Source organism: Ambystoma mexicanum, chromosome 6p, assembly GCF_040938575.1.
Source record: "Ambystoma mexicanum isolate Mex_15411 chromosome 6p, UKY_AmexF1_1, whole genome shotgun sequence".
NCBI classification, from domain to species: domain Eukaryota; kingdom Metazoa; phylum Chordata; class Amphibia; order Caudata; family Ambystomatidae; genus Ambystoma; species Ambystoma mexicanum.
In genome coordinates this window covers 862,144,535-862,159,157 of record NC_090935.1, presented here as the reverse complement: position 1 = coordinate 862,159,157, position 14,623 = coordinate 862,144,535, and the positions used below count along the sequence as shown (strand labels likewise).

At 44.9% G+C, this 14,623-nt stretch overlaps 1 protein-coding gene across 5 annotated transcripts in view; it reads right to left on the bottom strand.

Annotated features, from left to right (window-relative positions):
• Positions 1–14,623, bottom strand: part of FER (FER tyrosine kinase) — a 2,139,903-nt gene that overhangs the window by 1,462,993 nt on the left and 662,287 nt on the right. For all 5 annotated transcript variants that reach the window (XM_069625481.1, XM_069625479.1, XM_069625480.1 and 2 more), the window contains one exon: positions 9,259–9,448. In XM_069625481.1, the coding sequence (XP_069481582.1) occupies positions 9,259–9,448 (190 nt within the window). The remainder of the gene's footprint in view (positions 1–9,258; positions 9,449–14,623) is intronic.

Below are 14,623 nucleotides of genomic sequence, written 5' to 3'. Positions count from 1 at the left end.
ATAGAGATTACCAAAACATTTATGGAACCTCAAACCAATTGCAGGCATTGCCCTAAAATGCCCACATAATCAAACCATTGCCAGAAGAGCCAGCCTCAGAAGAGTGTAGGTGCATGTGCAGAATGAGGGCAAATACTGAAATTCCCTGCCTAACTCTTAGGGTAGGGGGTGAAGTGGCCACAGGGGTGAGGTGGTTATCCCCACATGTAATGTCATACTGGCCAGAGGGCGGTACGTGAAGCTTCCCTTAGCCTACCCAAGCATATGCCAGGCTTTTGGCAGGGGGTGATCATAGGGAGAAAGAACATGGCCATGTCTTTTTAATGAAAGCGGCCAGTGTGCACAGAATATCTACACCACCAGCAACTTTGCAATCAACTGTACCCAAGAGGTATCCCATACAGGGATAACTTAACCTCAGTCTCTCACAGGGAGCTCTAGGAGAACATTCATAAAGTTCATTTGGGTGCAGGTCCCAGACTTGCAATCTTCCTGCCAGCTATACTCTCCTGCCAGGACTTTAGTTATTCTCTTTCAAACAATTGAGTGCAGGTCCAAGACTTGCAATCTTCCTGCCTGGTATACTCTCCTGCCTTTGCAGCTTTCATTACTTTTCTTTGCCTAACAGTTAGCTTTCTCATCCAAGTACTGCTATGAAGAAGATATCTGCTTTTCTGGTGAAGGATTGGGTTTATGACCCAGCTTCTCACACCCTGCAGTTCCACATATAGTGCCCCGGGGGCCCCAACTCTCTTTTATGGGCTCACTGGCTTCTCATGTCGGTTTTCAGGGCTCTCGCGGTCTATGGTCGGCTCTGCGGCTTCGCTCTGTACCCGGGTAGTGTTTCTCCCGCTTCCCAGTCAGCTCAGTCTGCAGGAAGGCTCCGTCTTTCCTTCCACCTTGACCGTCGCACAGCAGAATCCTTTCCAAAGTGCCTCTCGTAGGGACACAGTCTCTGTGAGCTTTTCTGCTCTGCGGCGTTAGGCAGAATCACCTGCAGTGCCCTTGGGGAACACTAGAGGCAATTAGGACTACAAGTGTAAGCACAATTTCACCTTTGGTACAAGCCTGTAATACACAGTAAATTGGTAGTGATGGCTGAGCAGCCAGACTTAACAGTTTAAGTGAGCAGTAGAACAAGTTACACCAAGGACCAACAAATACAGTGATTCAAACAAACACTTATTCAAGGTTTCTTGGTAAAAGAATATACATTTATTTACTTGGTCAGTTAGAAAACATTACACTAGCATAAGCAGCTCAATATTTATTTTTATTTATTTATTTATTTATATTTATATAGCGCGCAGACAGCCCAGGGGCATTGTGGCGCTGTTACTTGCAGGAGCTTAGTTACAGGGGGTACAGGATTGGTAGCAGTCATTGGCACATTATGATTGCTACAAACAGAGTAGTCATTACAGCTCATGCATCTTTGGTCATTACATTACAGACAGTTGAATGGCAAACATGGTGCTGCGAGAGACCTTATGTGAAGAGGATGGTTTTCATAGCTTTCCAGAGGCAATGAGGGAGGGCTCACCTCGGATTGTGGGAGGTAGGGCATTCCAGTGTGATAGTGCGAGATAAGGGAAGCTGGATCCTCCTGCTCTGGCTCTTTTTACTAGTGGCACACAGAGCATGTTGGTATATGGTGATCTGGTTGGCCTTGTGGAGGAGACGGGGTGGATTCTTTGTGAGAGGTAGACCGGGGCGGTGAGGTGGATGCACTTGTGGGTCAGTGTCAGAGCTTTGAAGACGATTCTTTCCTTTATAGATAGCCAGTGGGCTAATTTTCTGGCCTCAGAGATGTGTTCTCTTTTCGCAATGCCTTGGGCAGCGCGGAGGGCACTGTTCTGTATGATTTGTAGCCTTTCCGGGTTTTTTTGGAGGTTCCTAGGAAGAGTACATTGCAGTAATCTAGCCTGGAGCCGGTGATTGCTCTGGCTATGTTTGTACAATTCTCTTTGGAGAGAAAGGGTCTGACTGCGTTGATTAGTTTGGCATGGTACGCAGCTGAGGAGGCTATTGCATTGACTTGTCTGTCCATGGAAAGGTTGGAATACAGGTAGACACCAAGAGTTTTGACCGAGTCTGAGACAGGTTTTTAATGGAGTCGATGGTGAAATGACTGAATTGGGAGTCTAGATTTTTTAGCGTGTCGGAGTGAACCTACCAGGAGGAGTTCGGTCTTGTCGGAGTTGAGGCATAGTCCATTGTCTGCCATCCAGGCATGGATGGTGTTGTAGAGGTTGTTCAGGGTCAAGGAGTCAGTGTCATAGTTGCCAGTGAGGGTGAGGAGGATCTGGGTATCGTCAGCGTAGTTGGTGTAGGAGATACCTATGGCGTCGAGGATGAGGAAGAGGGGTCGTGTGAAGATGTTGTAGAGAGTGGGGGAGAGGCAGGAGCCTTGGGGCACACCACAGGGGATGATGGTGGGTGAGGCGGAGGCTAAGTCAGAGATTACTTGCATGGTTCTATCTTGTAGGAAGGACGTGATCCATGCTGTGGCCTCTGGGGAGAAGCAGTGGAGTAGAGGTGGTGGCATAAGTCGTCATGGTCTACGAGGTCGAAGGCCGCTGATAGGTCAAGAAGTAGGAGAAGTGCTCACACACTAATGCACCACAAAAATCCAACCGGTAAGTAAATGAACAAGTTTAGCTCCAAAGTGAAGTGGAAGCAAAACAGCACTTCAGATACTTAATAAAGGAGGGAAAAGACAAGGTTATAAGAATAGACAGCCCAAATACATTCATAGGCAGGGCAAAGGGTTTCAGTTATATACAACCAGCAATTCTTCTCAATAGGCCAGGGCCAAAGTCAATGGTTCAGAGTCTTTTGTATAGGACAGCACAGTTCTGGTATATAACGGTTAAGTCTTTGCCACAGATTTTTAAAGGATTTGGCTAGGCGAAAAAGTTTGACAAATGTTAAGGGAAGGATAAGCCTTCGTAGTAAAGGAAAGTTTCACGCACTTTCTCGATGGCCGAAAAGATTTCCAGACCGTGTTTGCACAGTACCTTGTCAATGAAGAAAGCTGTAGCTGAGGCAGTTGTTACTGGCAGTTCGAGCAGATCTCGCTCTTCCTTAGCTTCAGTCGTAGGGACAAGAAGGACGACGTCGGGAGGTTCCTACACTGCCCAGGGAAGAGACCAAAAGCTGTAGCAATACGCCGGTTTAAGGTGTAAGTGCCTTAAAGTCCACAAGCTGGTTTCCATCTCTCGGGCTATCTGGTTTTCAATAGCACTCTGATGAAAATTCAACCAGATGGGGACGGTGTCACAACTTGCGAGTTGTGTATTCCCACCAAACTCAAGGGAAGACGTTAACCTTGACGGGCTTCTCTGTCGTCAGAGTTTCGGGCAATTTGGTTCTGCAGCAGGGCTTCACCGGTCGTCCAGGAGTTGCAGCAGTCCTCTTCCTTCCTCTCCTCTTCGGTTCTTTCGTTCCAGTGGTCTACTCTGCTTTCCAAGTCCCAGAGACCTGCTCTTAAAAAGTTTTCCCACATTCATTCCAGCCTGGCTGTCACTCACACAGCAGGGTGGCTGTCCTTGCCGGGCAGCCAGCCGGCCAATCCCGCCAGAGTGCATTCAGGTCTCCTAGGAGACTAAGCACAGGGACCTTCGGGCACCTCCCTCAGATCCTGTCCACCCCAGACACTCAGGACCAGAGGAGGGCTTCAACACTGAAGCCCGCGAAAGGCCAACAAACAAAGGGACCAAACCTGGTTTGGTGCGCAGAGACAAACACAAGAAGGACCTTTCCTAAAAGAAATGGCGAAAAAAGATGACCCGACTCTGTTTTTACCGATAGGTCTTGGGCGCCATATTGAAAAAACATTGCGGACCGATTTTTAGCTACCGTTGTTAGCGGTCAGGAAAAATCATGGTAGTTTGATCTAAACCACTACCACCAGCCATTTAAAGTAGGAAAGGGTAACATGTTACTGTTACATCAGTGTTTTGACTCATGGGAAGCTAGGCAACCCCTCCAGCACTCTATAGGAAGATACGTGTGTGGTGGATCAGTACATTTAAAGAGACTAGTAAAGTCAATTTAATTTTGCATGCTCTGGGAGATGGTAGTCAGTCCCAGAGAAGGTATTTAAACCTTGGGAAGTCTGAAAGACAACCCAGTGCCACTGCACTGAAGGTGCTGTGTGACACACAGAAAATGATTATGCCAATGGAGTTGTTTTAAAACTCCATAACCAAAGAACACAAAAGTAAAACACATTGAAAATGAAAAGTTCAAAGCTCCAAAATATAGCAAAAGAGCTGGAGGGCTCTAAGGTAGAGGGAATTTAGCACGTGTGTGAGAAATCTCCCTAACATGCGGTTCTGCCTGCATATCTCTGGTTACTCGACACGCGTCGTGAGGAAGAAGACTCCATGTTTCTCTACACTGAGTGGTTTTGAATGTCCCAGCACGAATAGGATTGGCACAACAACGAGAGCGCGTACCTTGGTTGCTCTAGGTATTTTCCTCGCTCTAGCTCTCTTCCACGTCCCAGTATTTTGAGTCAGAGTCAAAGGGGGGGATTTAGGAACTTTACTATTTGTCATGCAAGGATGGTCTTTTCAACATGATAATACGATATGGAGGATTGGGGAGTTGGGTTCTGGTTGTCAACCTCGGATGGGTTACCATGTTCTCTCTTGAATATTGTCCCCAAGTCCATAGGGGAACACCCTCCCCATGTGATCCTCCCTCATATTGCCACCCCCAGGGTGTCTTCTGGACTGTGGTCGCACCACCCTGGCCACATGAGAAGGGGTTCCCCTAGAGAAATACGGGACGACATTGATAAAGTTAAACAGTCCTTTATTTCGGACCTCAGTATGATGGTCAGGATTGGCTTTCGTCAGAGTTCTACCTTTGTTGTGTTCACAAGTACCTGTTGGTCTCTAATACTCTAGGTAGGAGTAGTGGACCTCTACATCGAGCAAACTATGACATTGGTAAGTGTTGTTTTATAAAAATCTTTAAGGAGCAGAAGACTCAAAAGGGAGCGTTTTGAGTTACTGAGTAACTTTCATTGTTGGGCAATGTAGCCAGCAGAGAAATTGACACCCGAGAGATATGACTCAGTTTTCAGAGTTTGCTGTGCTGTCACCTAAGAGATGTTTCCCAATTTATTCTTGGGTTTAGGACTCTATTTCCCAGCATGTAGTATTATCACACAATGATGGCTTCAGTCATTCTGGGATTTTTCCAGCAGACATCGCGTCACCAAGTGGATTTCTTACTACACTCTGGGTTTTAGGACTCCATTTCCCAGCATGCAATATTAAAACGCAGTGAATGTCTTAGTTCAACTGCCACAGTGATTTTAGGCCTCTTGCAGGGGACCCCAAATTGCATCTTTAATCCTTGGACTCGGCTCGTTTCACTTCACTGGGGAGTCCTAAGGCGAGTATACACAGAATGTCACCACTTGCTTCTTCCCAGTTGCGCTTCTATCTATGGCTCCACAGGTAAGAGCAGGTGAAAACCTGACTTTGGCTCTCATTCTCCTATTCCACGTTTAAAAGAGATATGTTATCATCTTTCTTCTTGACAAGGGGTTTCCCCTTGATCAAGATAGTGTTGACAGGTTTGCAATCCAACAACCAGCAGTCATTCTATCTATCAGTGGCTTTGCCTCTCAGAGGTTCCAACCATCACAAGAGAACATTGTTTCGCAGATTACCACTGTCACTGTGGTTAATGACACTGCGCCTCACGCACCTTGGCCAGCACAGCATGTTCATCACAGGTGAAGACAATGCCCTCTGTCCTACAATCATTGGGTTTTTGAATCTGCAGCAGTGATGCAGGCTCCATCATCTAAGCACAACCAGAAAAGAAAGACTTCCAAGGCACTCCCAGGAAAAACACGATGGGGATTTGTTACAATACACATGTACAAATATAGTTGAATCTCGAAACCTGAATTTGATTATGTACATGTTTTTGATAGTAAAAAAAGTGTCTTCTCGGAATATTAGTGATAGGATAATGATATGTGATGTGGTCATAGAGTGCCACTTGTGCCATTTCAGCTGTCTCTTGGTGCACTGTTCTGTAAGCACCAAGGTAGTTAGTGGGAGGACAGAGAAAAGTAAGGTGAAAAGCATACAGAAGTCTGTGCATTGTCCAGGCACACACACTCTAAGCAGGGACAGCAAGGGTCTGATGACAGAAACGGTTGCTGATATGACTTACAAGGGGAGAAAAAACGTTCACAAATCACATGACAGAGAAGGGGAGTTGTCAAAGGCTCTTTTTGAGAATGATGGACTCGCTCTATTGCTCCCCTGGACAGGAGCGCCAGAACCTCTATTTGAGGCGCATGAATAATTTTTCTGGCTTCTTGGTAGGGGGGGTTGTTGGCAGCCTTTGTACAAATACGAGGGCATGGCCATGGGCCACCATGGAAAACACCCAGTTGACTGATAATCGCCTTCATTGATGTTGGAATGAAAACAGACGACCTCCCACAGTTATGCCAAAACAGAGGGCCGCACTGGGAACCAGTGAAGCTTACTTGTTGGATTGGCCCTTGGCCCGAGAAGAAGTGTGACATATATAGACATGAATGTAGGGCTGAGATAGAGCTTTATGTCGGTCGCTTGAGACCAACAATGCCCCTGTATGACGGAGCGGTATGTTGAACCGTGGTCTCTGCCAGATTTGGAGAAGCAGTATGGCTGAGAGCTAAAGTACTGAAAAGACTGCATTATTGCCAAGTGACAAGGGACCAGGCAGAGGCCTTCCACACATGAATCTGTCATGGATGAGGCCCCTTGCTAATAAAGCCGATTAGCCTGAAGTTGTAGAAATTAGGCCTTTTTGTACAAAAGAACTTTCAACAGTTAGGCCTCTCGCAGAAGAGGCCTTTCATGGATGAGGCCTGACATCTACTAAGTCGCTGAGGACAAAATACCTTGTTGTTGAATCCATTTTTATAGATGAGGCCTCATCTCATAGAACAGGCCTCTCATACGATATGACGTCCTGGACGACACCCGTCCCAGATAAGGTTGTATTCTGTCATAGAACAGGCTTCTTATAAACTAGGGCTTTAGTACACCGCTTGTCGTTGACAAAGCTGTCATAAGCAAGGCCTCTCTGAGAAAGTTGCCATAGACAAGCTTATAGTAGATCAGGCCTTACTTAGACGTGCCTGTGTTAGAGTAAGCCTCTCACAGATGATGCTCTGTCATACAGTAGGCTTCATATAGAGGTCCATTTGTAGAATAGGTCTACTCTTGACAAGGCTCCCTCATAGACAAAATCCACTCAAAGGCTAGTTTCTTCATTAAAGTGGCTCTATCGTAGACTAGCCTTTTGTAGACTAGGTCCTCTCATGGACCAGGCTCCCTTGTAGGCAAGGCTCTTTAGTAACAAGCCTGTCATCAATGAGCACGGTCTGTACACAAAGCACTCCAGTAGAGGATGCTCTCTCGTGGACTAAACTCATTCGATGATGAGGCTCTCTTCTAGACTAGGCTTTCTCCCAGACAATCCTTTCTTGAAGTTGAGGCCTTTTCCCAGACAAAGCCTTGTCTCAGACAAAGCCGTCCCCCAGACAAAGCTGTCACCCAGACAAGGCCTTCTTCCAGACAAAGCCTTCTCCTAGAGGAAGTCTAGATGAAGCGCTCTCCTTTACAAAGCCTTCTCCTAGACAAAGCCTTCCCCTAGGCAAATCCATCTCCTAGACTAAACTACACAGGGCCTTCCCCAAGAAGGGCCCTTGCCCTAGACTAAGCTTTCCCCTGAACTGGCCCTTGCCCTACACCAGGCCTTCTCGTAGACAAGGCTCTCTCATAGATTAGCCTTTTTTTCAGACTAGGATCTCTCGTAGACTAGGCTTTCAAGTAGACTAGACTCTCAAGTAGACGAGCCTGTCGTAGACGAGTCTGTCTCATAGACCAGGCTCTCTCATAGACCAGGCTCTCTCACAGACAAGGCTCTCTCACAGACAAGGCTCTCTCGTAGATGAGCGTGTCATTGACGAGTCTCTCTTAGACTAGCCTGTCATTGACAAATCTTTCTTGTTGACGAACCTTCCTCTTAGAGGAGGTACTTTCGTTGACTATCTGTTAAATGCATTTCTGAGCCAGTTATCACAGTCCTTAATCACTCTTTCATCCCAGTAGTCCAGCAACTCTTGTATTTGGAATAACAGTTAAATTAAGTCTTCTAGCATGCATGATTTCTTTGATGCATTTATTCCACGCTTCTCCCGTCTAACTGGAACGCAGTGGTAATGTCCTGCCTCAACTACTGAATCAGCTTTTTTCTTGCCAAGACAGTGAACAATTTTCAAATTTTCCAAAATCATGAAACTCACCTAACACTGGACTGTCTCACGATCAAGCAACTGGTAATATAAAAATCATATGCTAAGTTCACCAAAAAATAAATGGGGCACCCCCTAATATCTCCAACAGATTGTCCAACCCCATCAACCAAACACACACATACAGTCAAATCTCTGAAACACTGGTGTCACAATCTGGAACTCCCCTCTATTGCATCCCCACCCCAAAGTAGATTTTCAAAAGTTCCAGAAAGAGCAAAACACTTGCTCTGCCTCATATATGCTTGTACCTTGATAGACACAGATGACCCAACATGCACTTATCGCCGCTCAGACCCAATGTGGTGTACAGTCTCAACCCCATTTTTCCTCTGTAAATGTATCCCAACCATCCCTAGAACAAAAACTTCAATTATGAAATAAAAGAAATGCTACACTGAGGAAAAATGAAGAAGGCATGTGAAAAGGCTAGATATTGTTTGTTTCAAGCTTCATTTTACCATTAGGCATATTGATATTGCAACATACTTAACAAGGGGGTGGGGGGGAGTCTTTTGACCACAGCAGAGCAGGCTCTGGCTGCTGCTGCCCACGAATGAGGAACATGGGCACACTTCTAACTAAGTTAACACCCACGAATTGTAAACTACTTCCTAAAGTGTGGTTCTTTTGTAAGCTTAGGGAGAACTAGTATAACCGTTGCAACAGGCATCCACAGAAGAAACCAGAGAGGATATGGCCCCTCTCGGAAAAGCTAGAAGGTTGAAATCGAAAAATGGACCCAACTCCATGCCCAGTCCTCATATTTCTGGCGCCAGGCATTATGAACTCTGCATTGAAATTCTACTTCACAATGTACACTTACAAGGATCTTTTTTCACAAGGGAGAGGGTGCCTCAAATAGTCAGAAACAAACAGATGTACTACAAAGTAATTATGAATTTACTCACCATCGACGTGACTGATCTGGCATCCTCTTCATAATTTACCACAGGAGGAGGCTCCTTCCCTTCAGAATCTTGCACCTTCTGATCAAGGAGCTCTTTCTGAGCGGCTAGCTTTGCTTCAGTGCACCTCAGCTGCTGAACAGCCTGCCGGAGTTCCTCCAAAACCTGCTTTTGACTCAGCAAAAGCACAACACTAGAACACACATCACGAAAATATTGGATTTCAATATAGCTATATTAAAATGTTTACAGGTTTAAAGTGATTTAAGTCTGTCATGTTTTGCATTTCTTAATCTGTTCTGCAAGTCGTTCCCCCAGACTGCTGCTTGCCGGTTCAATTCGAACTGAGGGTAAAGGATGCCAATATCCAATTTATGCTGCAATACTGAATTTTACAATTCTAACAAAAAGTGAGGTTTCCCATACACCATGGAAAAATAGAAAGATTACCTCATTGTGTACGGGACGTATGTGTAGTACTTATACAGCACAAACCTAGCTGGGAAGCAATGGAGTGTGGCGCATAGAGGATGCATCTAAGGGATTACAAGTAGGGTGTAGGGTTTCTACAGGAAGCAGGGGAGGGGGAATCATAAAAGGGGAAAAGAAGGCAGAGCAATCAGCAATATGTTCTTTAAACAGCTGGTCTTCAGGTCCTTTCCTCAACTTATTCAAACAGGCCTCGTCCAAGCAATACTGCTTCACAACAGCCAAAGATGAAAAGTGCTTTTAAAAGACGATGTAGCTAGAAATGTGAACAAAGATCTGGGAGTCTGTCACCCTGAACACTGGATTTCTTCTTTCAAACCTGTTATGATGTAAGTAATCTTTCAATTTTTCTTTGGTATATGGTAAACACAAATTTTATTTCATTCCTCTGCATCAGTTACACAGAGGACAACATTTCAAGATGGAAACCCACGCATAAAAAGTTACTCACCACCTCAATTCTACACATCCGGACAGCAGACAATGCTTTTACCTGCCAAGAGTCAATTATCACTAGTCAATGGCAAGTGGCAAGTGCACATTTTGAGCCCTGAGTTACATATACACTTCCGTTCCACAACTTCTAAGTCCTCAAAGGGAGATCAGTACATGATTGTGGGAATGGCTGTGAGGCATTCTGAATGCAGAGGATCAAGAACGTAACCAAGTCAACATGAAAGTAACTATGGCTCTTCCGTCCTGTTCTTGCTTTTTCCAACGTGTTGTGGTGGATGTTACAGATAGATAAAAGGCATCTTTTCAAAGGTAGGACCCTAGACTGGGTTGCTGATCGGAATTGCAACATCAGCATTACCAACATAATGCCACAATCTTGGACTGACCACTACTTAATTGTATTCAATGCCTCACTTGACCGTATCCGACCCAAACCTATACTTATGGCCCCGCCACTCCCCACCAGAAGTAAAAAAGATATCACAGCAGAACAACTCTTACCCTACCTTCTCCCCACTCTCGTCAATCTAGATAACATCACAGACCCTACATCGCTTGTGGAAGCCTAAAACAGTACAATGATTAAGGCACTTGACTTGATTGCCCCTACCAAAATTCGTAAATGCAAACAATTTTGTCACCTGAACAACTGGTTCATACCACAGTTGAAAGACCTTAGAATTTAAAAAAGAAAGCTGCAGTCAATTTGGCAACACTTACCCACTGAGGAGAACAAAATTAAATTAGCCACTCTCGCCAAACAGTACAAAAAGGAAATTTTTTTTATTTTTTATTTATTTGTTTACAATTCAATGAAAAGAATTTTTACAAACAGTTGAGAGCGACAGCAACCCTTAATGAGATGCGCCTCGAGGTTTCATGTAGGTATGTCAGATTCCTGGTGAGAACGGGGTTACCTCTTCCAGGTCAATGTAATGTTTAAATGAAGTTGGTAAGGCTCAAGCGGACGTAAGAGTCCGAACGCGGAGAAGATACCAAAGGAAGCTTGATCTCCCTTATCAACATTGTTGTGATGGAATGGTGGCTTCGGAGATTTTACTCTCACTTGTGGTTTGTGAACTGGAACTGATCATTTCAAAGGCAGACTCCAGGATTTTGACAGTCGCAATTGTCCATCTGGTTTTTTCTCCCGACATTAACCTGTTCCACCACGTAAGTTCTTCTTCCTCTCCAAAAGATGTGTGTTCGCAGACCAGTGTCGACAGATAGGTGGCTCGAATTTTTCTCACCTTAGGACATCTAAGAGAGCTTACGGAAATCATAAGCACTAAAAGGAATACCTTTAATGATAGAATATCTAAGGCTAAATCAGATACCAAGGAACTATTCTCCATCTTCCGTGAAATGGAATCACCCATACTCCTGACTGATAACATTCCTAAAAATACACTCTGGTGCACCAATATACAAAATGCCCTGGTGGGCAAAATTAGCTTGCTCCAAACTAAAATTGCCAATAAAAAAGCCTCCCTGCTCCGGCCAACGGAGCCCACACCGTTTCCTCTAAACCAGCCTAACATATCTCACCCATTTAGCTTCAGACAAATAACTATATTAGAGACAGAAAAAATCATACTATCTTTAAAGCCATCGAACTGCAAAGGAGATAATTGCCCTGCCCAAATTATAAAAGATGCAGCTAGAGACCTAGCCCCCTTCATCTCTAAACTCATCAATGCATCCTTTAAGTCTAACCTAGTGCCTAATAACCTAAAACAATCTTGGGTGCTCCCCTTGCTAAAAAAGCAAACACTTGATCCCGCAATACCGACAAATTACAGACCCATCACCACCGTCCCATTTCTGCTTAAAATCATGGACAGAGTAGCTTACCTGCAAATTCAGGACTACTTAGAAACCAACAATTTACTAGGCTCACGTCAATCTGGCTTCCGTCCCCTTCATGGTACTGAAACAGCCCTGATTGACCTTATGACCCAAATTGACGAGTTGAAGGACAATGGCAGATCAGCTATGCTACTCCTCCTTGACCTATCTGCGGCCTTCGACTTGGTAGATCACGCAGTCTTATGCAATCACCTCAGTTCCGCCGCTCATTTTTCAAGTGATGCCATAACCTGGGTACAATCCTTCCTTGCAAACCGGACAATGAGAGTTTTCTCCCCCCTAGCAGCCGCTGATCCCACACAAGTTTCATGCGGTGTCCATCATGGATCATGTGTATCTCCGACGATGTAGAACATCTTTACTAAACCTTTGTTTGACAAGTTGGACAGACTGGGTGTCATCTACACTAATTACGCAGATGACACTCGGATCCTTATCCCCCTTTCGGGCAACTTCTTGGAAGACACGGCCTTAGTAAATAAGATAGATCTCCTCATTCAGGCATGGATGGCATCTCACGGCCTCTGCCTGAATGACGACAAAACTGAGTTACTGATCCTCGGCTCAGAGTTGGCCATCAAAAAACTTGACCCGAACTATGCCTCAATTCAATATCGACAATAATGTCATCAAAGTGATGCCTGCAGTCAAAACCCCCGGGGTCTATCTCGACTCAGCGCTCACCTTCAAGAAACAAACTAACTCATTAGCATCGTCCACTGCATATACTTGTAAATTGATCTGAGCATGTATACCATTTCTAACTGAGACCAGCTGCATTACACTAGCTAATGCACTCATCATATCCAAGCTGGATTACTGTAATGCTCTATATGCAGGATCTAACAAGTATATCCTTGATAAACTCCAAACTCTCCAAAATAACACAATTAGAGCAGCTTTAAATATTCCTAATAGAGCTCATATCTCCACCTCCAGAACAAATATCCATTGGCTAAAAATCAGAGACAGGATTGCCCTCAAAACCCTCTCCCTCACCACTAAATGTCTTAACAACATAGCTCCCCCCTACCTGGCAAACAGAGTCAACAAGAGAATCTCAAATCGTCCCACTAGAATGACCAATGCCTACACCTTAGTGGTGCCCAGATACAAAAAGAGTACAGCTGGCGGCTCCAGTTTTCCGGTTATAGCTGCTCAAACTTGGAACAGACTCCCTCTTGATCTCAGGATGGACCAACCCTACCCTAGCTTCAGGCGGAAAGTCCTCACCTGGATACGTTCCAATGACACTTAGCTCAACCTCCCCATTGCCACTTGCTCTAGAGACCCCTGATGATTGTAACAAGATTAACTGGTTTTCTGGTCAACTAGCTTTAACTGTTTCATCGCACTTGCTCGTACATGCACCTTGTCTCTAATTTGTACTGTATAATTGTATTTCCTGTAACCAAGTTCTCAAGTATCCTTGTACAAGTATCCTTGTATTGTCTGCGCCCAGCTACCCTTTGGGTTTGGTTCTGCGCTATACCAAATAAACAAACAAACAAACATAACCTAAGAGGAGCCGATGACATAAGCCTGACCAGAAATCAAGTGAAAAGAAGCATTACACCAGCAATCCCGATCCATAGAGTCATTCATGCAAACGACAAAAGAGAACAAATGTCTGCCCTTGGGATTTATAAGATGTGAACATGCCTCTGATAAGCAATGAATAGCAAAGTTACTCAATGTTGAGACTAATGTACTACTTGCCCACATTCCACTTTCTACTATACTGATTTAGACCAGACTGGAACAGTTTTGCACAGCAAACCCTGAAAAACAAATTTGAGAGCAAGAGTGCATGGGCATTCAAAAGGCTACCCAACAGTGCAGTGAGCTCCGGCTTCCCCGCCAATCCTTTCCCATCTGCCCATGCTAGACCTGACAGCTAGCTACATTTATAGAAGATGGAGAACGAGCATAAAGAGGAGATGTAACTATGCCACCTTTGCCTCACCAGATTTTTTGAACAACAGCTGTCAACAGCCCTAGCCAGGAGAGGCAACGGTGAGAAATCATGGAAGTCATAACCCAAACATGTGGAGAGTCAAAGGTTGTAGATGCCTGGACTAGATGCCTGGACTAGGAGTACAGGCATCCCTATGATGACTAACTTTAATATACTGCTACATCTACCTTCCTTTCGCCATACTTACGGGAAATGCCATAGCAATAATAAATCAAGGGTGGATGGGTGCCACCTTACATAGAATCAAAAAGGGTTTGTAACTATGAGTTAGCTCTGGAACTGAAATCAACACACTAGTCAGAGAAGAGCACCGATGTCTTCAATCTCTGCAGAGGATATGACATTGAAGACTACAGGCTTGGCGAGACTTGTGGGCTCCTTTGGTTTCCTGGAGCACCGGGGCTTCCATCATCCTAGCAAAGAGCTGCAATATTTCCTATGGCCTTGGGCTGAGCTTTGTGGAGTAGGCAATAGGTGTGGTGCAAGCAGGTGCATGTGAAGAGGGACCCCATTTCTTACCCTAGTGGACGTATATTGGAAGTTAGTGCTGAAGCAACCTTGTGTCAGTGAGAGGCC